This window comes from Bufo bufo, chromosome 6, assembly GCF_905171765.1.
Source record: "Bufo bufo chromosome 6, aBufBuf1.1, whole genome shotgun sequence".
Classification (NCBI taxonomy): Eukaryota; Metazoa; Chordata; class Amphibia; order Anura; family Bufonidae; genus Bufo; species Bufo bufo.
In genome coordinates, this window is record NC_053394.1 from 357,617,379 (window position 1) to 357,641,337 (window position 23,959).

The 23,959-nt window shown below is 46.4% G+C and overlaps 1 protein-coding gene across 2 annotated transcripts in view; it reads right to left on the reverse strand.

Annotated features, from left to right (window-relative positions):
- Positions 1–23,959, reverse strand: part of RECQL5 (RecQ like helicase 5) — a 104,336-nt gene that overhangs the window by 67,431 nt on the left and 12,946 nt on the right. For both annotated transcript variants that reach the window (XM_040438798.1, XM_040438799.1), the window contains exons 4-8: positions 23,013–23,531; positions 22,416–22,521; positions 20,014–20,125; positions 17,965–18,127; positions 7,482–7,564 (exon numbers count right to left, since the gene is read on the reverse strand). In XM_040438798.1, the coding sequence (XP_040294732.1) occupies positions 7,482–7,564; positions 17,965–18,127; positions 20,014–20,125; positions 22,416–22,521; positions 23,013–23,531 (983 nt within the window). The remainder of the gene's footprint in view (positions 1–7,481; positions 7,565–17,964; positions 18,128–20,013; positions 20,126–22,415; positions 22,522–23,012; positions 23,532–23,959) is intronic.

Genomic DNA, 23,959 nt, shown 5'->3' on the forward strand with positions numbered 1-23,959 from the left:
TTGCGTGTGTAATGTATTTGGGATTGATCAGTGTGCATTGTGGATATTGTGGTTTGGCCTTGGTGGCGAGCACACTTCTCATAGGGTCCCACAGCAAAACTTGAGTGCATGACAAACTATGAATTTTTTTAAGTGCAAATTTAAGTTTTTAAATGGAAAACAAAGTCGCCCTATGTCATGTTAGTCGACTTCTACAGGTGCTTTCTAAATATGGAGCTAATTCTAGTCGCCATACTGCTTAAAAGGGTTTTCCGAGATTTTCATATTGTTGAGCTATCCTCTGGACAGGTCATCAGTATTTGAGCGGTGGAGATCAGACACCCAGGACCCCTGCCGATCAGCTGTTTGAGAAGGCACCAGCACTCCTGTGAGTGCCGTGCCCTTCTCACAGCTCGCCAAGCACAGCTCCATACATTACATAGCGGCTGTGCTTGGTATCGCACTCAGCCACATTCACTTAGACAGGGATGAGCTGCTCCTAGGCCACGTGACCGATGAATGTGTCATCACTGGCTTAGGGAAAGCCGCGGGAAGAACACTGTGCTTACATGAGTGCCGGCACCTTCTGAAACAGCTGATCGGCGGGGGTCCAGGGTGCCGGACAGCTACCAATCAGATACGGATTACCTATCCTGAGGATACGTCATCCGTATCAAAATCTTAGAAAAACCCTTTAAAGGGTAACTGTCATGTTTTCATAAAAAAATCTATTTTAGCATATGTTACTGCTGCAGCAGCATTATGTATGAAGCAATCTTTAGTTTCTCCACATACCACTGTTTTCCTTCAGTTTTCCCCTTACTTACGGCTGTTTAAACATTTACAATATAAGGACCTTCTCAAGGTGGCTCTTCTGCCAGTTCTCTGAGGCCAAAACTGCTTTCCTTCACTTCCCATACAAACTTGCTGTAGCCAGCAGCTCCCTGCCAGCCAATCAGATTGGATTACTAAGAGACACGCCTCCTCACTCTGAAGCCTAATGCAGGCATGCAGTGTGAAGGACCGCCCCTCTGTCTTCTGTTTACATTAAGTTGGGAGACAGACAAGCCCTAGTAACGGTCTTTTAAGGGAGCAGTGGAAAAGGACAGGAGGACATTAATGAAAGCTGTTATTATAAGGTAATTACAGATCTTTTGACAATCATTGACAGACTAACTCAGGTATACATGCCTAGCTCTAATAAACTAGCAAATAAAAAAAAAAAATATGACAGCTACCCTTTAATGTATTTACACCAGACAGCAGGTATACATACACTGCTAAATACCCCCCTCCTCCCATGCAGCTCTAAATCCCTTGCTTCCCCTCATACAGCATATTATAAAGCAGGCTGCCTGCAGCCACCACTAGAGGGAGCTCACTGCGTGGAAATGTATCCAGTTACCATTATTAATGGAAGCTTTAAAAGTCTCTATGCGCTGAACTCCCCCTAGTGGCAGCTGCTGGAAAATAAAGTGGAAAATGCTATGGATTTATGTCGGGAACAGTAGTAGTTCAGGGGCTGGCCCCTACTGCAATACTGATAACCCCCACCAGTCTAGAGAATGTGGTTCTGGTTCAGCACTGTCGTCTCCACTGTTTTTCATAGCACAGAGGTCTTCTGGCTCTACATGCAGCGTTCTAAGAATTGGTGGAGGGGTCCTAGAGGTTAGACCACCACCAGTCATAGAGTAATGCCTATCCTAGCAATAAGCTACCAATTTATAAGGTAGCAATAACATTGTTTGGGGGTGGCTCTACAGTGGGCACACCTAGCATCCACCACTCTAGGTGCCCCTGACACACATACTCTATTTGCTACAATACCTTGTCATGCGTGCAATAAACTTAAGTTAGGTTTTATGTGATCTAGACAAAAAAAAAAAAAAAGAAGCTGGTTCCTCGAGTCAATAAACCTGACATTTAAGGCAGCCAAACCAGCTGAAAGGGAGTCTCCCCTCTGAATTCGCCCTCATAGGTGTGGACACAGAACGTGTTATTAGATCTGGTCAGGAACAGCTCACAAGATCCTTTGTCGGGCAGGTCGCTGCTTGTTCAGAGCTTCCCCAATGCAAAATGAACTAATTGTATCCATTGAAATGACTGCATTGTGTGTCCGCACAATATCATATGCAATGAGCTACTAAATAGAAGTTACACAAAGCAGGGCTTAGTTTCAGAGATCATTGCAGCTTGCAGGTGGCTTAACGTCCATTAACCCTTTGTGTATCCTGCGCCATAGATTACAATACATGGCTCTTATGGTTACATTCAAGTCTCCCAAAGAGACCAATCTCGGCACAACATCCCGCACAGAGGCCCAAGCAGCCTTCTACTGTTTATAAGAGCCTAAACTAATGAATTTTATGGGTTTGATCTATGATGAGCTATTTCAGAGCCAGAGGTCCATAATAGTGTTCTTGCACATAGGCGCTCTCCTGTTCGCACACACACATTTATTTATTTTTTAAAACACCCCAATAATGACAAATTATTAAAGTGCGGGCTCACCTAGGTTTAAACTTTAAAGGGGTATTCTGGTTTCCGATACCCCGGAGGACAGGTCATTAATATCAGATCAGTGGCCGGTCCGACTCCTGGCAACCCCCCCTATACCAGATGTTTGAAGAGACTGCAGCGCTGTTTTCTCTTCAACATTTATCTGCTTGCCATCGACATCACAGAAGCCAGAAAGAATAATCCGCTTAAAGAATCCGCTGCAATGTCGATGGCGAGCAGGCAAAGAGTTAAGAGAATGTAGCGCTGCAGTGTCTTCAAACAGCTGATCGGTGGGGGTGCTGGGAGTTGGACTCGCGGCTGATCTGTTATTGAGGAAAGGCCATCAATATAAGAAACTGGGCAACTCCTTTAAAGGCTATGGACACCTTTGAAATGTAAAAAAATATGTTTACATACGTTAGTAGTTCCTTGACTAAATTAATTAGTTTTTAAACCCCCAATTTTAAATTTACAACCTGCTCCCACTTTGAGACTTTTCTAACGGCACGGACAGCCATTGATATAACTGCCTATTCTTGTCCGCAAAACGGACAAGAATAGGACAGGTTATATTTTTTGGGCGGACCACGGAACGGAGCAACGGATGCGGACAGCACACGGAGTGCTGTCCGCATCTTTTGCGGCCCCATTAAAGTGAATGGGTCCGCATCCAAGCCGCAAAAACTGCGGCTTGGATGCGGACCAAAACAAGGGTCGTGTGCATGAGGCGTAAGACTGGGAAAAGGTACAGGGACAGCAGAAAGAGCATCAGAAGTAGGAGCAATGCTCTGATGTATTAATGTCAGATTTAGCAGTGCGGGGCAGGACTTACACACACATTCTGGCGAAGGACATTTTTCATAAAAACTATTTGGAAATAGAATGCTTAATTTTGCATTAAGAAAGAACCTATTCAATACAGAAACGTTATAAAAGGGGCTATTCATCAAGAATACAGCTCACACAATCAAATGTGACTTTCAGGTTAAAGTGATCTCCAACTTTAATTCTGCAGGGGGAACCACTGAAAAACCTTTTCACTTTTGAAGCCCTTCTCCCCGATTACCTGCTCATAGAAGCTTGGTTTAAAGGGTGTTATTAGACGGGCAGATTGTCTGCCAGATCATCGCTATGATGATCTGGCAGTGTAATACTGCCACCGATTACCTGATGAACGAGCAAAAACTGGAATCTTTCAACAGGTTTAAAAATCATTATTTGCCGGCGGCAAATTGTGCTGTCTAATCACAATCTGCTGCCAGCAAAAAACTAGTCAGTATGGGGACGAGCGATGGCATAATGAATGCTCCTCCCCATACTCTGCATGTAACAGCAGCGGTCTCCTCCACTGACGAGCAGCCGATTGCCGGGAAGGAACGCTTCCCTCCTGCCAATCGCCTGCATGATTGCTGTATGTAATACAAACCTAATGGAGGGCAATTTTATATTTTGGATTTGCCTGTATCTGTGATAAGCACCTATGCGCAGGTTGGGTTGATGGCGACAGCCCCAGCTGCCACTGCTTTCTAGGAAGGCCCTGATCATAATCATAAGAATCATTTCAACGGGGGCATGTATAAAGCTGTAATTACAAATATATATATATATATATATATATATATATATATATATATATATACCAAGGAAAAAAGGCGGCACTGGTACAAAATCAGTTGAGGTGAGGGTGCACGTCCCAAGGGGAATAGGCTTCTTACCCCAATGTGTAGGTCCAGAAAAACGGGCGGCACTCCAAGAGATAAAAGAAAGTGAACCTTTATTCACCCAGGTGGTGCAACGTTTCGGCTCTACACTTGAGCCTTTTTCAAGCGGCTTGAAAAAGGCTCAAGTGTAGAGCCGAAACGTTGCACCACCTGATTGAATAAAGGTTCACTTTCTTTTATCTCTTGGAGTGCCGCCCGTTTTTCTGGACCTATATATATATATATATATATATATGATTTTCTACAAGGATGCTCCTAAGAAGAAATATGGTGCTAGATACAGCACCCAATACCGAATAGATTTCAGTGGCATGCACGATGCCCGTGTCAAATGGAGGCAAATAAAGCTCCTCCGATTTTTCTTATTTTGCATTTTATAAACTCACAACCAAACCTACACACACCCACTACCAGTTTCTATCAAACCAACTAAACCAGTTTGAGAACTGTGCTGTATGCTATGATTATTAACAGCATCGTCACTCATTATGTGAAGTATTTTAATACCTACCTACGAAGCATGAATTATAGAACCATAAATGACCCCGCTTGTGTGCACACAAAACACATTGCAATACAAATGAAATCATTCCCATTAATAATACAATACATTGATTGTGTTTATCTTCTGTCATTGGATTTACCTGATACAGTTCTTAAAGGACTGGTCCTATAAGGGGATATCGGCATCATAGAGGGGGCGCCCCTCACCAATATTACCCTGAGGGTGGAGCTCATACCAAACAGTGGCTCTGACACACTCAGGATCTGAACCTGCTCCAGTAAAATCAGCCCTTTAGCGGCTGTTACATTAAGGGTCCATTCACACGTCCGTAGAATGGGTCCGGATCCGTTCAGCAACGTTGCGGAACGAATCCAGACCCATTCATTCTCTATGGGGCCGGAAGAGATGCGGACAGCACACAGTGTCCTGACCGCATCCGCGTTTCCGGAGCGCGGCCCCAATCTTCCGGACCCTTAGGTTCCATTCACACGACCGTATAATTTTATCCGCTTCCAATCCGCATCTGTTTCGCATTTTGCGGAATAGATGCGGATCCATTCATTCCTATGGGTGAATAAAATGTGCGGACAACGTTCAGTATGTTGTCCGCATCAGGGTTTCCGCAGTTCTAGTCCGCAAAAATATGAAGCTTGTACTACTATTGTCCGCACAGATCGGTCTGCAGCCCCATTCAAGTCAGTGGATCCGCAAAGTGCGGATGACATACGGAATGGTTTCCGTATGTCATCCGTTTTGTGCGGATCTGTTTCCGTATTATTGAAAGCCCTGCCTTTTTTTTCCTCTCTTTTTTTTTTCCTTCTGTTTTTTTGCGGACTGTAAAAAACGGAAGACATACAGAACACAAACAGAAGTCATTCGTCCGCAAGGTTCCGTTATTTGCGGACCGCAAAACCGAAAGTATTACACACGGTCGTGTGAATGTACCCTTAAGGGGTTGTCTCACTTCAAATGCAAATGGCTGTAGAGAAAGTGAACACAAGGCACTTACTAATGTATTGTTATTATCCATATTGCTTCCTTTGCTGGCTGGATTCATTTTTCCATCACATTATACACTGCTCGTTTCCAGGGGTTATGACCACCCTGCAATCTATCAGTGGTGGCCATGCTTCCACACTACCGGAAAAAGTACTGGCTGTTCTGGTAGCTGGGACTGTGGGAGCGCGCATCAGCCGGAACCTTTCTCTACAGTGTGCAAGCACGACCACCGCGGCTGGATTGCAGAGTGGTCATAACCCTGGAAACAAGCAGTGTATAATGTGATGGAAAAATGAATCCAGCCAGCAAAGGAGGCAATATGGACAATCACTATACATTAGTAAGTGCCTCGTATTAACTTCCTCTACATGATAAATGCCACTTACTGAAGTGAGACAACCCCTTTAAGACAACCTTTATCCAAATGACCTATTAGAGCATGTAACATCAGAGAGAAAAACTGCAATACTTTATTAATCCAGAAGAAGATAATTAAAACAGACATGGATTAGCGGAAAATCATAGGTCTTCTCTTTCACAGTTTAGAAATGAGTTAAAGGGGTTCTCCGAGATTTTTATACTGATGGCCTAATCCTCAGGACAGGTCATCTGTATTGGATCGGTGGAGGTCCGACACCCGGGACACCCTCCTCAAAACAGCTGATCGGCAGGGGTCCCGGGTCTTGGACCCCCACTGATCAGATACTGATGGATTTGCTTCGTAAAATCCAGGAAAAGCCTTTTAAAAGGCTATGGACACCTTTGGGGCATTTTTTTTTCTTGCATTTACTGTATTATGGGTTGAAAATATTTGCCATTTTTTATATTAAAATCGGCTTCCATTTGATTCTACAGGTTGCATGGATTCTCATCCATTGCAGGCTGAGAGGAGATACGGACCGAGCTGTCAGAGAGCTGCAGAAGACAAATGCAGCCTTCATTTTTAATGAAAACCAAATGCAAATATGTTTTCCTTCCCGTATGACAGCCACAGACAACCATATACAACCCACAGACAGGTGGGCAAACAGTTTCTGGAAGAAAGCAGCCATGTTTATCTTATCCTGGACAACCCCTTTAACTCCTTTCCCCCCAATCTTTCTGCTTCACATATACTAGTATAGGAGGGGGGTGAGGACACATCACTATTTAGACTGTAACTGGATAAAAAGAAAACGAGGACACCATAAAGGGTTCTTGTACTGTGAACTGATCGGCAGGGGACCACCAACGAGAGAGAAGCGCTATAGGAGACTGAATAGAGAGGGACCCAAATACTTTCTATTGAGCCCCTATGTGAGCAATCAGCCGGGGACTGGGCACTCAGACTCCACCAATCAAAACCTTTGATATGTTGCTATTACATATTGTACAGTGATATATGTAAGGACATGTTTGAGCCGTCTTAGTTATTTGCTTATTCTTCTGAAATCTTAATTTTCTCTCATCTTGGATGACATTTTGGGGCTTTGGAACCGATTACTCAACTTACAATGGTTTCAACATACAATGGTCGTCCTGGAACGGATTAATATTGTAACTTGAGGGACCACTGTACACTTTTAATTGAGGCAAGACTTTTTTTAGCTGTCCGGTAACTAAACTATAGTTCCTAACAGTTTGTGGGTCTGAAGCCCGTAATTGGAAATGAGCTGAATGGCTGCACATACTACTACAACAGTCGCTGCAAACAGAAACAGGCAGCAGACAGCAACTTCTTCTGGAAAAAACAGCAGCGTTAAGAATTAATAAGAGAAGAGAAAAATAACGGCACTCACCCCAGTTCCTCACAAAAATTCACCATTGCTTCGAATCCAGCCATTGATGCTTTGTCTGACGCTTTAACACCTCCTCTTTTAGCCTGCGAAAGGCAAATGATCTTTTTAAATTACATTTTTTAACTTTTTTGGAAATTCGATCTTTTTTGCAAAAAAAAATAAAACAGATTTTTTGTGGACTCACCTGTAAAATCTCTTTCTTGGGGGACACAGGACCGTGGGTATAGCTGCTGCTGCCATTAGGAGGCGCCACTAGGCTAAAAAGTGTTAGCTCCTCCCGCCGGCTATACCCCCTCCAGCCTGGAGAGAGCATATCAGTTTGTGCCCAAGCAGTAGGAGGAAATGTAATCAGAAATGAAATAACATAACAATAACCAGTGGGTCCGAACACAAAACTGAGGACCCCACCAGTCAACCAGCCGCCGTCACCTGCGGAAAAATTAGAGAAGAAAAGATGGGTGGGAGCTGTGTCCCCAAATGAACTCAGCGAGAAATTTTACAGGCGAGTCCACATCTCGCTCGTATCATTGGGGGACACAGGCCAGTGGGACGTTCCAAAGCAGTCCACGTGGAGGGAAGAAACCACACGCCCATGAAAGTCACAGTCGCGGGAGCCTAAGGCTGCGTTCACACGGGCAAGATTGCCGCGCGGGTGCAATGCGGTAGGTGAACGCATTGCACCCGCACTGAATCCGGACCCATTCATTTCTATGGGGCTGTTCAGATGAGCGGTGATTTTCACGCATCACTTGTGCGTTGCGTGAAAATCGCAGCATGCTCTATATTCTGCGTTTTTCACGCAACGCAGGCTCCATAGAAGTGAATGGGGTTGCGTGAAAATCGCAAGCATCCGCAAGCAAGTGCGGATGCGGTGCGATTTTCACGCATGGTTGCTAGGTGACAGTCTATTCACTGTATTATTTTCCCTTATAACATGGTTATAAGGGAAAATAATAGCATTCTAAATACAGAATGCATAGTAAAATAGCGCTGGAGGGGTTAAAAAAAATAAACAAATTAACTCACCTTCTCCTCTTGATCGCGTAGTTCCCGGTCTCTTCTGATGAGCTGTCGGCTAAAGGACCTTTGGTGATGTCAGATCACATGCTCCAATCACATGGTCCATCACCGTGGTGATGTACCATGTGATTGGAGCATGTGATCTGACGTCACCAAAGGTCCTTTAGCCGACAGCTCATCATTAAAGAAGTTAAGAAGAGACCAGGAACTACGCGGAGGAGGTGAGTTAATTTTTTTTATTTTTTTTAACCCTTAATTGATCACCTACTAAGCATTCTGTATTCAGAATGCTATTATTTTCCCTTATAACCATGTTATAAGGGAAAATAATACAATCTACAGAACACCTAACCCAAACTCGAACTTCTGTGAAGAAGTCCGGGTTCGGGTCTGGGTACCACAGTCGGTTTTTTATCACGCGCGTGCAAAAAACATTGCACCCGCGCGATAAAAGCTGAACATCGGAACGCAATCGCAGTCAAAACTGACTGCAATTGCATTCCTACTCGCGCGGGTTTGCCGCAACACACCAGGACGCATCCGGACCTAATCCGGACACGCTCGTGTGAACCCAGCCTAAGACACCGCAGCCTGCAAGACCTTGTGGCCCAGTGCAGTGTCCACTGATGCAAAGGAATGCACCTGGTAGAACTTGGTGAACGTGTGCAAGGAAGACCAGGAAGCGAGCCCAAGAAGCGCCCACCACCCTGGTCGAGTGAGCCGTGATACGGAGGGGCGGTGCCTTGCCCCGGGAGCGATACGCCTCAGCAATAGCCAAACTAATCCACCTGGCAATTGTCATCTTGGAGGCTGCCAGATCCTTGGGAGGACCCTCAGGAACAACGAACAGAGAGTCCGTACGGCGAAACGATCCCGAAGCAGATAAGTAAATCCGCAGGACATGAACCACGTCTAGCTGGTGGAGAGCCCGTTCCCTAGGATGTGAAGGCGAGGGACAGAACGAGGGGAGAACGATGTCTTCGTTGACATGGAAGGCGGAGACTACTTCGGCAGAAAGGAGGGCACAGGGCGGAGCACCGCCTTATCTTGGTACAGAATAAGAAAGAGCTCCCTACTACAGGAGAGCGCCGCCAGCTCCGAAACGCATCTGATGTAGGTGATCGCCACAAGGAAGGAGTGAAACCGAGTCGAGAGGCTCGAAGGGAGCCGATTGGAGGGAACAAAGCACAAGGTTCAAATCCCAAGAGGGTAAAGGGGGGGCGATAAGGAGGGACGTTGTGAGCTACCCCTTGGAGAAAGGTCTTAACCGGGGCCTTTTCTGCCAGGAAAAAAAAATTGACAGCGCTGACACCTGCCTTTTTAGGGAACTAAGACCAAGACCCAATTCCAGACCCGTTTGCAAGAAGGAGAGAACTGTGGGAAGAGAAAACGGAGCGGAGGAAGGCCACGGTCCGTACAGAAGCGAAGGAAAGATTTCCAAGTCCTATGATAAATTTTGGATGACGCTAGCTTCCTGGCCTTAATCATGGTGCATATGACTTCGTCAGAGAACCCCCGCCGCTTCAGAATGGCGGTCTCAATAGCCACAACCTCAAACATAGCGATTTTAAATGCTAGCGGAAGACGGATCCCTGGGAGAGAAGGTCGTCCTTGAGCGGAAGAGGTCCGCCAGGGGTAGGTTCACCGCGATGTCCTGATACAGGCGAAGGGCCCATTCAGAAACTGCCTTAGCCACCCAAGCGGAGGCAAAAATGGGACGAAGTGCAGAGGCACCTGCCACGAAATTGGACTTAGAAAACCGGAATTAGACTTACCGGTAATTCAGTTTCCATGAAATCACCATGACGGCCACAAGGAGATTGACCCATGACCTCTGTGGGGGCAGAAAACAGAGAAGAGGTTAAATTGCCCCCTCCCACCACCACACCTCAGTGTTCCAAAGATATCAAGTGCCAGAAGTGTCTTAGTATTTCCCAGTATTACATCATACCAGAAAATACCGGTGAAAAGAACTTAAAAGAAAGGGAGGGAATATATGGGCCGTCATGGTGATTTCATGGAAACTGAATTACCGGTAAGTCTAATTCCGGTTTTCCCATATCATCACCATGACGGCCACAAGGAGAGTTATAAAATTATTTTTTAAGGGTGGGGGCAACCGCTTGGAGAACCTTCCGACCAAAGGAGAGGCCAGAGGTTCCAGATAAATCCAAACGGTAATGTTTCACAAATGTGTGAATACTAGACCAGGAGGCGGCCCTGCATATATCATCCAGGGAGGCCCCTGCTCTTTCAGCAAAAGTAGTGGAGACAGCTCTGGTAGAGTGAGCTCTAATATTGGAAGGAGGATCCAGATTCTGATTCTTATAGCAAAGGGTAATAGTGTCTTTAATCCATCTTGCAATGGAGGATTTTGAGACCTTGGATCCTTTATTCTTTCCAGCAAATTGGACAAGCAGGCTGTCAGACTTCCTGAAGTCCCTAGTGGCTTCTAAGTATCTAAGGACTGTACGCCTAACATCAAGGAAATGAAATTTCTCTTCCTCCTGATCCTTGGGATTGTTGAAAAAGGATGGAAGGAGGATCTCTTGGCCTCTGTTGCGGTCTGAGGCTACCTTTGGCAGGAAACCTGGGTCTAGTTTAAGCACAATCTTATCCTCAGTGATGGTAAGGTATGGTTCCCTAATGGAGAGAGCTTGGATTTCTCCCAGTCTCTTGGCAGAGGTAATTGCTATAAGGAAAGCAGTTTTGAAGGAAAGCAATTTAATTGAACAACTCTCCAATGGCTCAAATGGGGAACACATAAGGTTGTTGAGAACTAAATTTAAGTCCCAGGTTGGGCTGCGGGATCTTAGCGTGGGTCTAAGTCTGCGGGCAGCTCGTATGAATCGATTGACCCATCTATGGTTTGCCAGGTCGGCGTCAAAGAAAGCGCTTAATGCTGAAATCTGAACTTTTAAGGTGGATGGAGAGAGGCCCATGTCCAGACCTTTCTGTAGAAATTCCAGAATTTTCTGGATATTAGGCCCTACAAAATTTGGATTCTCTTCGCCCGACCATGAACAGAACCTTTTCCAGATCTTCAAGTATATTGCGGAAGTTAATTTTTTTCTGGAACATCTCAGGGTGGCTATAACTTTGTCTGACAGGCCCTGAGACCTTAAGAGGGAGACCTCAGGATCCAAGCCGTGAGCTTCAGGAACTCCGGATGAGGATGCAGCAAAGGACCCTGGTATAGGATGTCCCCTCTGAGTGGGAGTCTCACTGGTTCGTCTATTGCTAGTTTCAATAGAGGAGCGAACCAACTTCTCTTCGGCCAGAACGGGGCGATCAATATTACTGTGGTTCTCCCCTCCTGAATCTTCTGAATGACCCTCGGGATGAGAGGCAACGGAGGGAATGCGTACCCTAGATCCCAGCACCATTTTAGGGAGAAGGCATCTATCCTCCAGGGATGATCTCCTGCATTTAGGGAGCAGAATGTTTGTACTTTCGTATTTCTCCTTGATGCGAACAGGTCTATTGTAGGAAGCCCCCATCTCTGGGTTAGCATATTGAAGACCTCTGGATTCAGTGACCACTCTGTATGATCTACCACTTGTCTGCTCAAAAAGTCCGCTTCTAGATTCTGGGACCCCTTCAGGTGCATTGCTGAGATGGATTTTAGTTCTTTCTCTGCAAAGAAGAAAATTTCCTCTGAGATACTCTGGAGTTTCCTTGATCGAGTACCTCCCTGGTGTTTCAAGTAGGAGACCACGGTCACATTGTCCGATAGGACTTTCACATGCTGATTTCTTATCAACTGTCTGGCGGAGAGTAGAGCTTCTCTTACCGCATACAGCTCCCTGAAATTTGAGGATTGGGCAGATATCAGATGCTTCCACGTCCTCTGGAAATAGGCTTTGTCGATTTTCGCTCCCCAACCGGATTGGCTGGCATCCGTGAAGATGGTAATTGAGGGTGATTTGATCCATGGGACTCCCTGGGAAAGATTTTTCTCCTTCATCCACCATGAGAGAGAGCTCTTTACTGATCCTGGAATTGGAAGTTTGGAGTCCAGAGAGCCCTTCTTGTTCCAGTGGGACAATAGCCAGTTCTGTATCACTCGGCAGTGAGCCTGTGCCCACTCGACAGAAGGTATACAGGAGGTTAGGAGGCCGAGTAGGCTCATTGCTTCCCTCACTGAACATCCTTTCCGGCGTTGGAAGTGCCTCACCTTGTTCATCAGGGACTGGACCTTGCTCTGTGGAAGGAAGGTTGACTGAGTTACGGAGTCTAGAGTAACTCCCAGGAACCTCACCTTCTCGGATGGAACCAACATTGACTTGGATTCGTTCACTATCCATCCTAGTTGAGACAGGCGGGACAGAAATATTTCCAAGTCCGATAGCAGGAGTTCTTTTGAGTCTGCTATAATTAGAAAGTCGTCCAGATATGGCACTATATTTAACCCCTCCTGTCTGAGTGGGGCTATCATCTCTATCACTAATTTGGTGAAAAGCCTTGGAGCGGCTGAAATCCCGAAGGGTAGTGCTATAAATTGGAAATGAAGGATCTAGGATAGCAAATCTTAGAAACCTCTGGTGATCTGGGTGAATGGGGACGTGCAGATAGGCGTCCTTCAGGTCGACCGAGCACATAAATGCCCCTAGCTTTATCAATGGTACTATGGATCTGAGAGACTCCATCTTGAACTTCCTGTAAAGAATAAACTTGTTCAGTTGTTTCAAGTTTATGATGGTCCGGAAGTCTCCTTCCTTTTTCCTTACTAAGAATAGGGTTGAATAGTACCCTTGACCTCTTTGAGACGCAGGAACTGGGATTACTGCACCCTTCTTCACCAAGTCCTGGACTCCTTGAAAAATATTTAGGTTGGAGAATCTGGTAGGCATCTTTGTGACGACGAATCTTGGAGGGGGGAGAGAGGTGAACTCGATCCTGTAACCTTGCCGAATGATATCCAAGGCCCAGGGATTATTTGATGTTAGAGACCATGGACCCAGGAAATCCTTCAGTCTCCCCCCTACAATGGCGTCATTGTTTGTCCTCGAATTTGGATTGGGGCTTGAGAAGGAAGCCTCTCCCTCTACCCCCTTTGGGATAAGACCAGCGGCCTGACTTGCCTTTCCCTCTAACAGACTTGTTTTGTCCACCGTAAGACCGAAAGGACTGGTTCTTTCTAAAGGACCTTTCCTCAGGGAATCCCTTCTTCTTGTCGGCCGCTTTCTCAAGAATTTCGTCTAGGACCGACCCGAACACATATTCTCCTGAAAAGGGGATAGATATTAACTTCTGTTTAGAAACTCTATCGCCCGACCAAGACTTCATCCACAAAGCCCGACGAGCTGCATTGGAAAGCCCTGCCTCCTTAGCGCAGAATCTAATAGACTCAGCCGATGCATCTGCCAGGAACCCCGTAGCTGATTTAAGTAGCGGGATGGACTGCAAGATTTCTTCCCTGGAGGTCTTACTGCTTAGGTGGTTCTCAAGCTCTCCTAACCATAAGTACATAGACCTGGCGACAGACGTTGCTGCGATGTTGGTCTTGATGTTAAACATGGAGGCCTCCCAAGCTTTCCTTAAAAGGGCATCTGCCTTCCGCTCCATAGCGTCTTTCAATTGGGAGGCATCCTCAAACGGCAGGGCAGTTTTTTTATTAACCTTCGCCACCTGCACATCTATTTTAGGGGTCTCGTCGAACAACTTAGACTGAGAGGGGTCGAACAACAGTCGATTTTTAAATTCTTTGGAAATCCCCAAACGTTTTTCTGGTTCTGACCATTCCTCCAGAATCATTTGTCTAATGTGTTCGTTTATGGGGAAGACCCTGGATTTTTTCACCTTGAGTCCCCCGAACATTTCGTCCTGAATGGATAAGGACCTAGGGGCTTCCTCAATCCCCATTGTTGTTCTGACTGCCTTTAATAAGTCACTCATCTCTTCAGAGGAAAAATAAAATTTCTTATTATTTTCGTATATTTCTCCTTCAGAGAGAGAGAGATCATCCTCCCACTGCATGGAAGTGGAGGCTTTATCGTCGGCATCCTCGGATCCAGAGGTAATGATCCTAGAACGCGGACGCTTGCGAGAGGGCTCGTCCTGGGGATCAGACTGAGCAACTCTAGCGGCCCTAATTTCTTCCTGAACCACAGATCTGATATTCTCCATAAGGGACGACTGTTCCTGCTGGACCACATCAGAAATACATGCTTTACACAGCTTCTTTCCATATCCCTCAGGCAGTCTTTTAGCACAAGAGATGCAGCGAGGAGGTTTATTAAACTTTTTTTGCGCCTCTTTAGCCTGAAATAAATATGGAATAGAGGCATCAGTATTAGGCCTAGTAAAAATACAGTGCTATAAGAAAAGCGGACCCCCAGAGGGATACTTACAGGAGGCAGAGAGGGGGCATCAAGCTCCATAACAGTTTGTATCTCAGGACCTGACATATTCTCAAGCAAAGCAATTGCAGTACTCACAGACCTCAGATCAGCGTTCCCATGGCCGTCCCGCCTTTTATTCAAACTGCTCAGCCTCCTGCGCTTTACTTCCGGGTTGCGTCACATGACCGAACCCGGAAGTGACGTCACTGACGTCGGCGTGCGCACACGCCGGCCGCACCAGCCCGACCCACAGGGGAGGAGGAGGAGGAGATTGCGGCCCGGGAGCAGGCTCCAGACCAGCCGGAGCGAGACCTCCCGATATCCCCCAGCCCAGCATAAGCACGCGGCCGCCGGCGGACTGGGGGAGCTCCGATGAGCTTCAGGTAACCAGGAGACCGTCCTCGGACCCTCCTGGAGACAAAGAAAAATAAAAAAGGAGACTATTTCCTATCTTCATCTCCCTGCCGTCCGCAGGGAGACTCTTCTCTGACCCTGGCCACAGTGGGGACAGGAACACTGAGGTGTGGTGGTGGGAGGGGGCAATTTAACCTCTTCACTGTTTCCTGCCCCCACAGAGGTCATGGGTCAATCTCCTTGTGGCCGTCATGGTGATGATATGGGAAAATGACTCCAGGCGGCGATCCAACGGGTCCTGAAGGGACGCACCATCGGCCACCAGGATGGCTGTATGCTTGGCAAGATGCGCGACCGGAGGGTCCACCTTAGGAGGGAAGGACCATTTTGCTACCAAGTCCGCTGGGATAAATCAGATCGAGGAACTTGGAAGCGGTAAAGCGACAGTCTGGATGGTCCCATGACCGAAAAATCGTCATGTAAGAGAAAGGCCTTAGGGGTTTGTCTGGAGCGGAGAAAAGACGGTCTCTGGCGACTAGAAGAGGGGGAGTCGTCCTGCACCCTGAAGGTGTGCGGACAGCCGCAACTAGGCTGTCCACCATGGAAGCAATCTTAGAAAATTGTTCCGGATCCATATCCAAGTTCGAATCGATTATCTCCCCTTCAGACAGTACCTCACCTGGGAGGCAGGACGTGTCCGAACGTGACCTGGGGGAGGGGGGTGGAGAGCGAGGCGTCAGAAGAGGAACAATGTCCTGCTCTGGCCCTCTTGTGTAAAGGTCTGCTCTTGGGGAGGCGCGGGTTGCGCAGGTGGGGACTGGTCAACCAATCGACCCATGGGGGAGAGGGTGGATTAAGAAATTGGGCACGGGCCGAAGGGAGGGTCTGTCGGATCAAGGTGACCCCTGGCTGGCGACCCTCCCTGGTCCTCTTTGTCTTCTTGGGGGAGCTGGGCAGGGAGGAAAACCAACCCGGGCCATGCTCCCCAGGGAACAGGGAGGCTAGGAGACTGTGTTCCCCCTGTGGAGAAAAAAATAAAAAAGGCAAATAAAGCAGCAGAGTTGACCCTGCAATGCAGGGAGGTCTGCCTCCTACGACACTAAGCTCAAAACCTCTTCTCTGTTTCCTGCCCCCACAGAGGTCATGGGTCAATCTCCTTGTGGCCGTCATGGTGATGATATGGGAAAATGACTCCAGGCGGCGATCCAACGGGTCCTGAAGGGACGCACCATCGGCCACCGGGATGGCTGTATGCTTGGCAAGATGCGCGACCGGAGGGTCCACCTTAGGAGGGAAGGACCATTTTGCTACCAAGTCCGCTGGGATAAATCAGATCGAGGAACTTGGAAGCGGTAAAGCGACAGTCTGGATGGTCCCATGACCGAAAAATCGTCATGTAAGAGAAAGGCCTTAGGGGTTTGTCTGGAGCGGAGAAAAGACGGTCTGGTCTTGGGGACTGGTCAACCAATCGACCCATGGGGGAGAGGGTGGATTAAGAAATTGGGCACGGGCCGAAGGGAGGGTCTGTCGGATCAAGGTGACCCCTGGCTGGCGACCCTCCCTGGTCCTCTTTGTCTTCTTGGGGGAGCTGGGCAGGGAGGAAAACCAACCCGGGCCATGCTCCCCAGGGAACAGGGAGGCTAGGAGACTGTGTTCCCCCTGTGGAGAAAAAAATAAAAAAGGCAAATAAAGCAGCAGAGTTGACCCTGCAATGCAGGGAGGTGTGCCTCCTACGACACTAAGCTCAAAACTGATATGCTCTCTCCAGGCTGGAGGGGGTATAGCCGACAGGAGGAGGGAGCAGCACTTTTTAGCCTAGTGTCGCCTCCTAGCAGCTATACCCACGGTCCTGTGTCCCTCAATGATACAAGCAAGAAAAAGGATAAAAAAAATAAAATAGAATAAAAAAAAACTGTTATCAAACAGAGTGAATAAGGCTGGGGTTTCAAGCTTGGCGTCACTAGGCAAAGACAGCTCTATGAAGTATGATTTGTGTGGCAAGCTGTAGTTTTTATTTAGTACCGTTTTGGAGTATGTGACAGTTTTGATAAATTTTTTTATTCTTTCTTTTGGGAAGGTGAAGCAATCAAAAACTCTACTTCACGTCAGGGGTCCCTTTACGGAGATAGAAGTGGGTCCCAGTGGATCCCACATCTATCTGATATATGCCACAAATGTTGATATGGGAGAACCTCCTTAAAGGGGTTGTCTCATCATGGACAATGGGGGCATATCGCTAGGATATGCCCCCATTGTCTTATAGGTGCGGGTCCCACACCTATATCGTGAACGGAGCCCCTAAAGGTGGTGGCTGGAGGACTCCGGTCCGGCCACCACCAAGCCGGCTTCCCATAGAAGTGAATGGGAGTGTACCACGCATGCGCGGCCCCCCGCACCCATTCATTTCTATGGGGCCGACGGAAATAGCCGAGCCAGCGCTTGGCTATTTTCGCCGGCCCCATAGAAAATGAATGGAGGGCAGCTGCGCATGCACAGTGCGCCCGCCTTCACTTGCGGGGCTCCGCTCTCGATATCGTTTGTTGGCGGCAGATGGTGCCGTCTAATCACAATCTGCCAGCAAACAATGATTCAGTATAGCGAGGAGCGATGGCATTAGCTATTCCTCCTCCACATACAGTGGAGGAGATAACTGCATAAAAAAGCAGCGGTCTCCTCTACTAACGAGAAGGCGATTGCTGGGAAGGAACACTTGCTTACTGACAACTGCCTGCAAAATCTTTTAATGTAATGCAGCCCTTACTCACCTGAGATTTTGTAATGTCCTTTTTGATCAAAAAGCTGACTTGGTCCCGATCGGTCCTGGAATAGTAAAGGCGACAAAAAGACTGCTTGCCATCACGACCTGCTCTCCCTGACTCTTGATAGTAGCCCGCCATTGATTTGGCTATATTCCAGTGAGCGACAAACCTACCACAAAAAAAAAAGTATTGGACAAAAGCAACACAAGCAGCTATTCTCTCATTCTATTGCCAACATTGTCTTGCATCCTCAACTTATGGACAAAAAAAAAATCCTTAGCACAAATTCTCTTCTCTGTGCACAGCATATGTATAGTCTAAAACAGTCAAAAATGTGAACTGTTCTACCAACTGCATATATAAGCAGGATCATACAACATACCGGAAACCAGAAGAAAGAAGGACAACTGATTTTATACCAGGTAAGCTTCTTCAGGGATAGTCCCAATCCAGAATGTGTATACACTCAGCCTCCGTAATGAGGCATCCGTATAGTATTATAAAGTTATAAGGCTGCGGCATCCGATCTCAACAAGTTTTTGTGACATTGCGTCCAAAGTAATTTAGCGACCAAATTGCATAGTACGATATCACTATGGATTCAAGGTCACTGAGACATTAACGTAAGGGGATATAAAAGTGTGGAACTAGATGAGAAGTACATAAATCAACTGTGAACAGCCATAACATCACAGGAATTCTCCGGTTAGGTTATCAATATCAGATTGATCCCTGTAAACCCCAACGATCAGCTGTAACAGGCAGTCGCGGCGCTGGAGACTATACAGTGTAGGGATCTGGAGGCAGACAGCTCCGTACACTGTGTAGTGGCCATGAGGTGGTACTGCAGCTTAGAAAACCCTCCAGAAAAGAATGCACTCACACAACAGATGCAAACATTATATATGGACTAAGCCCTCACTCTGATATAAAAAAATCTGAGACTGTCTGCCAGTTCATTTTGATCAAAACACATCTGTGCCCGGCTACCCGCGCCAAGGTGGTCTCAGTCAGGCAGGTCCTACTCTAAACCTACCTATGCCGTTGGGCGTCTACATTCAGGAGAGCAGACAAACGGCATAGGCAGGTTTAGAGTAGGACCTGCCTGACTGAGACCACCTTGGCGCTGGTAGGCGGGCACAGATGTGTTTTGATCAAAATATATTGGCTGAGAGTCTCAGATTTTATCATATCAGAGTGAGGGCTTAGTCCATATATAATGTTTGCATTTATTGTGCGAGTGCATTATTTTCCATTACTTTTCTTTTCTAAATGTAGCCATGTACATCTGCATATTTAGTTATCAAATCGTGCAGGATGTTTTGTATATTTTTTCCGTGATTTTTGAAGGTACTGCAGCTCCGCTCCCATTCAAGTAAATAGGAACTGAGCTTCAGCACGTCAGCACCGGAAACTAAACAGTATATGGAGCCCTCTGCTGTCCGAAACAGCTGATCAGTGGGGGTGTTGGGTGCTAGAACCCCCACCAAACTGATAATTATAACCTATCCTGAGGATAGGCCATCAATATCTGTAGCCCAGAGAACCACTGTGAAACCATTGACAGGTGAAGTGAATAACATCTGGTTACAATGTCATCTGACAAGTAGTGAGATATATTTGGCTATAAGTGGTTCTTAGTGTTGATTGTAAGAAAGTTGGAAAAATGGGCAAGCAAATGGATCTGAGCGACTTTAACAAGGGCCAGAATATATGTGATTTATCCAAAGGTTGTGCTGATGATGTTTAGGGAGTGTCAGTCATAGAAGCTTGAATTTTTATTACATTTAATATTAACACTACACAGTGATTTGCTAGAACTGGGTCACATGCTCACCTACCATATGCATGTATTACATGGGATAATTATGTTTCATTGCTTGACAAAAGCCAGCCTGTATACACGGGCCGAAATGCTGGCCATGTGCTATATGGACAGCTCACCTCAGCTTTTTCTACGCGCTAGTGTTATGCCATAAATTAAATCCACAGCTAATTGTGATTGTTTTCAGATAAAACCAGCGATGATGAGCAATGATGCAGAATACAACATACCTGACATTGGCTTTATCCACCCCCATTCCAAAACTGATGGTGGCCACAATCACAGGAACCGCCTCATCCATCCATTCATTCTGGATAGATACTCGGTCTGCTGCTTTAAGACCTAAAGGACAAACAGAAATTTCATCAAAAGCTGTTAGAGCCTCTTTACACCGGCCGATGATCGGGAACGTACAACACTTGGCGAACACGGACCGGTTTAAACATGTTGGTCGATTGGATTGTTTATACAGGTATAAAAATGTTCTTTTGTCAGCAGCACATCTCCCCATGCAAACAGGGGGCCAGCTGCCGATAAGCAAACTGAATGGGGACAAACAATCGTGTTAGTGATCACTCATCCCCATGCAGTGCAATTACAGGTAACAAGCGCTGGTTGACATGCGGTTATTGTCGATCACCTCTCAACACCAGGCAGAATATCTACCTGTATACAAGGCAGGGAGATGAATGTCCTTAAAGGGAACCTGTCATTAACTTTTCGCTGACCTCACTGAGGGCAGCATAAAATAGTGACAGAAATGCTGATGTCAGCGGTGTGTCACTCATGAGCTAAAAGTAAGTGGTTGCTGAGAACCAGCATCATAATCATTGCAGACTGGGCCTGGAAAAGAGTCAAATCTCCCTGAGAAGAGTCCTGGTTATTCCTAATCTCCTGCTCTCTCACCCATCTGCCCATTGGCAGTTCTCTCCTAGAGAGAAAGGGAGAAAACGAGGTAGAAGACAGTCAGTCATCAGCAGGTGGGCAGGAGAGCAGGAATTCATGAATAACCAGGACTCTTCTCAGGTGGCCGGGACTCTTTTCCAGGCCCAGTCTGCAAGGATTGTGATGTTGGTTCTCGGCAACCACTTACTTTTAACTCTTAAATGACAGGGCGGTGAAATAAACTCATCTGTCTCTACTTTATACTGCTGTTAGTATGGGCAGCATAAAGTTGATGACAGGTTCCCTTTATAGAGACCAGCCCTGTGTGGAGACTTGCTGAAAGTACTCCATGGTATGGAGACTAAAGGCGGGTTTACACAGGCCGAGCTAAAGTCGGCTGCTCGTTCAGTGAAGGAGACCGCTATATTTACATGCAGCGATCACCTCCACAGTATGAGGATGAGGGATCGCTATTGCGATCGCTGGTCCCCATACAGCTGCACTGTTTCTGAGCAGCAGATTGCTGTTTAGACAGCATGATCTACTGCCGAGAAACATCCAATTATGTGCGTACACAAATGACAGGATCACCCGATGAACAAGCGTTTTGCTCGTTCATCAGGTGATCGGCAGGACATTTAGACAGGCAGATTGTCGGGAACGAGCGTTCGCAGGAATGTTTGTTCCAAATAATCTGCCCGAATATCGGTCCGTGTACATCCACCTATATTGGCAATCCTCCATGGGAATCAAATATGCAAAGAGGTATTCTCAAAGAAGAAAACCATCTCGCTAGTGGCTCTCTACGGGTCAAAATGCAACTTTCCAACAAGCCTTGAGATTTGACAAGGGAATATAGCCACGCTAGTTATCCATCCAGAGAACAGCAGTCTTGAGGTGCTTGCCCCTTGTAAGTACGGAGTAGGATGATGGCTGGCTCTGTGCGATGCCTTGAATGTCTCCTTAAAGGAAATGTGTCACCAAAATTTTTTTTATTTTCCAGTTAAAACCAGATTGTAACACATATCCTTTTTTTTAAATCTGATTTTATTTTCTGATTACAGATGTATTTATTCTATTTTCTGAACATGATTATGGGGGCGGCCATCTTGCCTGGGCTGTTCTTAACAGCATTTAGAAAGCATAAAGTAAATTGCTTTACAGCAGCCCCATGGACCAAAGACACAATGGTCAGAAGGGGACCTCATTGACTTCTATGGGACAGTTTTCTGGGCATGCTCTGTGACCTGTGCAGAGGTCATTGTACAAGGAAAGGATAGATAAGCTCTGACAATCACCTATTGTGAATGGTGGATCCTGTCTTACCTGTACAGAGGTGATATCATTACAGGCAGGATTAGAAGGACAGATCAGCAGATAACTACAGTAAAGTGATCTGTACAGAGCAAGAAATGGCGCCTATTCTTAGGCTTAGTGACCAGTGCGAGAACTGCAGGATTTTATAGTTTTTGCTTAAATATAATGACATGGAAAATTAAAAATAACAAACAGAAATTCTTTAAAATATGTTAAACATAAAAACGTGATTTAAACAACAAGTCAATTTCTGATGACACATTCCCTTTAAAGAGACCAGTCCTGTATGGAGACTTACTGAAGTGCTCCATGGTAGGAAGATTTATTGGCGAATTCTCCATGGGAAACAAATATGCAAACAGGTATCTCTCAAGGAGAACCATCATCCTCTTCCTTGAAAGATACCTGTATACAAAGGACCTTTGCTCACCTGCATGGTAGGCCTTAGAAGAGACACCCCGCTTGGACAACTGAATGGCTACTTCTTCACAGGAATCCCTGGTCCTACAGTAGACTATTCCACAACCTTGAAAACCCTATGAAAGTAATAACACATTGTTATGAGATTACAGGGGATAGCTTTCTGACACACAGGATTAGCACTACATCGGTATGGAGCAGAGACTGCAAGCAGTCCCATAGTACACTGTAAGATAGCTAAAATCTAAAAGGACATTGCAGCCAGAAGCATTTATCACGTATCCATTTGACAGGTGATATATGCGGAACTAGTGTGGGTCCGACCAATGAGACCCCCACCAATTGCCAGAATAAGGAACCCCAGTCCTAAGACCTCAACTAGGAGAAGTTTGAATGGACGAGCGGTCAAGCATGCGCCCTATGCCATGGCCCTGCATGGATTGGCAGAGCAAATGGACCCCTTGATCTGGCAATTGGTGGTGGTCCCAGCAGTCCATCCCACCACCACTACTTTGATCTTAGCATTTGTAGATTTTCCAATTTTCCACAAAAAGAAAAAAAATTGAAAATGACACTTATTCAAAATTGTGACATTTTATCTCCTTACCCCCGAAGGTTTCTTTTCTCCGAGAGCTTTCAAGCAGAAGTCTTTCAGGTTCCCGTATGGATCTCCTAGTAACTCTTTCATCTGTATATCGTAGAACAGGTTGACGCGAAAGCAGGGCGTTTTAAACATTGCAATAGGCTGGCGCAGTGTCAGTGAGGCTATGATATTGTCTTGCACTTGTTTGGTGGCGGTGGCAGTCAGGGCAACACAAGGGGTCTGCGGCATACGTGAACGCAGGGTTCCCAAACGTTGGTAATCAGGTCGGAAGTCATGTCCCCACTCGGAAACACAGTGCGCTTCATCTATGATGAGGTAGGAGAGGAGCCCTCTAGATAGCAGCATGTTCAGGGTAGGCTGGAAGGAAGAGGCGGCAGCCATTTCAGGGGTTATGTACAAGAGTTTGATCTTCGGGTTCTCGCTCTCCAGGTCCTGATGGATTTTCTTACGATCTGCTGATGGTAGCTTGGAATTCAGGGAACAAGCTTTAATCTTCAGGGATATAAGGTGGTCTACCTGATCCTATACACAGGAAATAGAGAGAGGAAGGGAAACCTCAGTGCACATCTTAAAGGGGTATTCTCATCCACGTATTATGCCATATATGTCTGACAGATGCACTTGCTTCTAGAATGGGGGTCTCCTGACCCCGTCCCACAGGCCTGCACATCCAGACTGTTAGAGGTGGCCCGGTTCAAGGAAACAGCCAAGCTCGCTGGTCTACGCCGTTTATGTAACTTCTAGAAAAAGAGCATAGTGAGCTCTGCTGTTCTGTAATCCTAGTCAGCGCTCACAGCCTGGATGCAGTGGACAGGACCGGGTCGGAGGACCCGCATTCTAGAGGTTGGTGCGGATGCCACATCTATCAGGTATGTATGGTACATCCTGTGGATATGCCATAAATGTCCGAGATGATATTACGCCTGTAAGTAGTCATTTACACATGAACT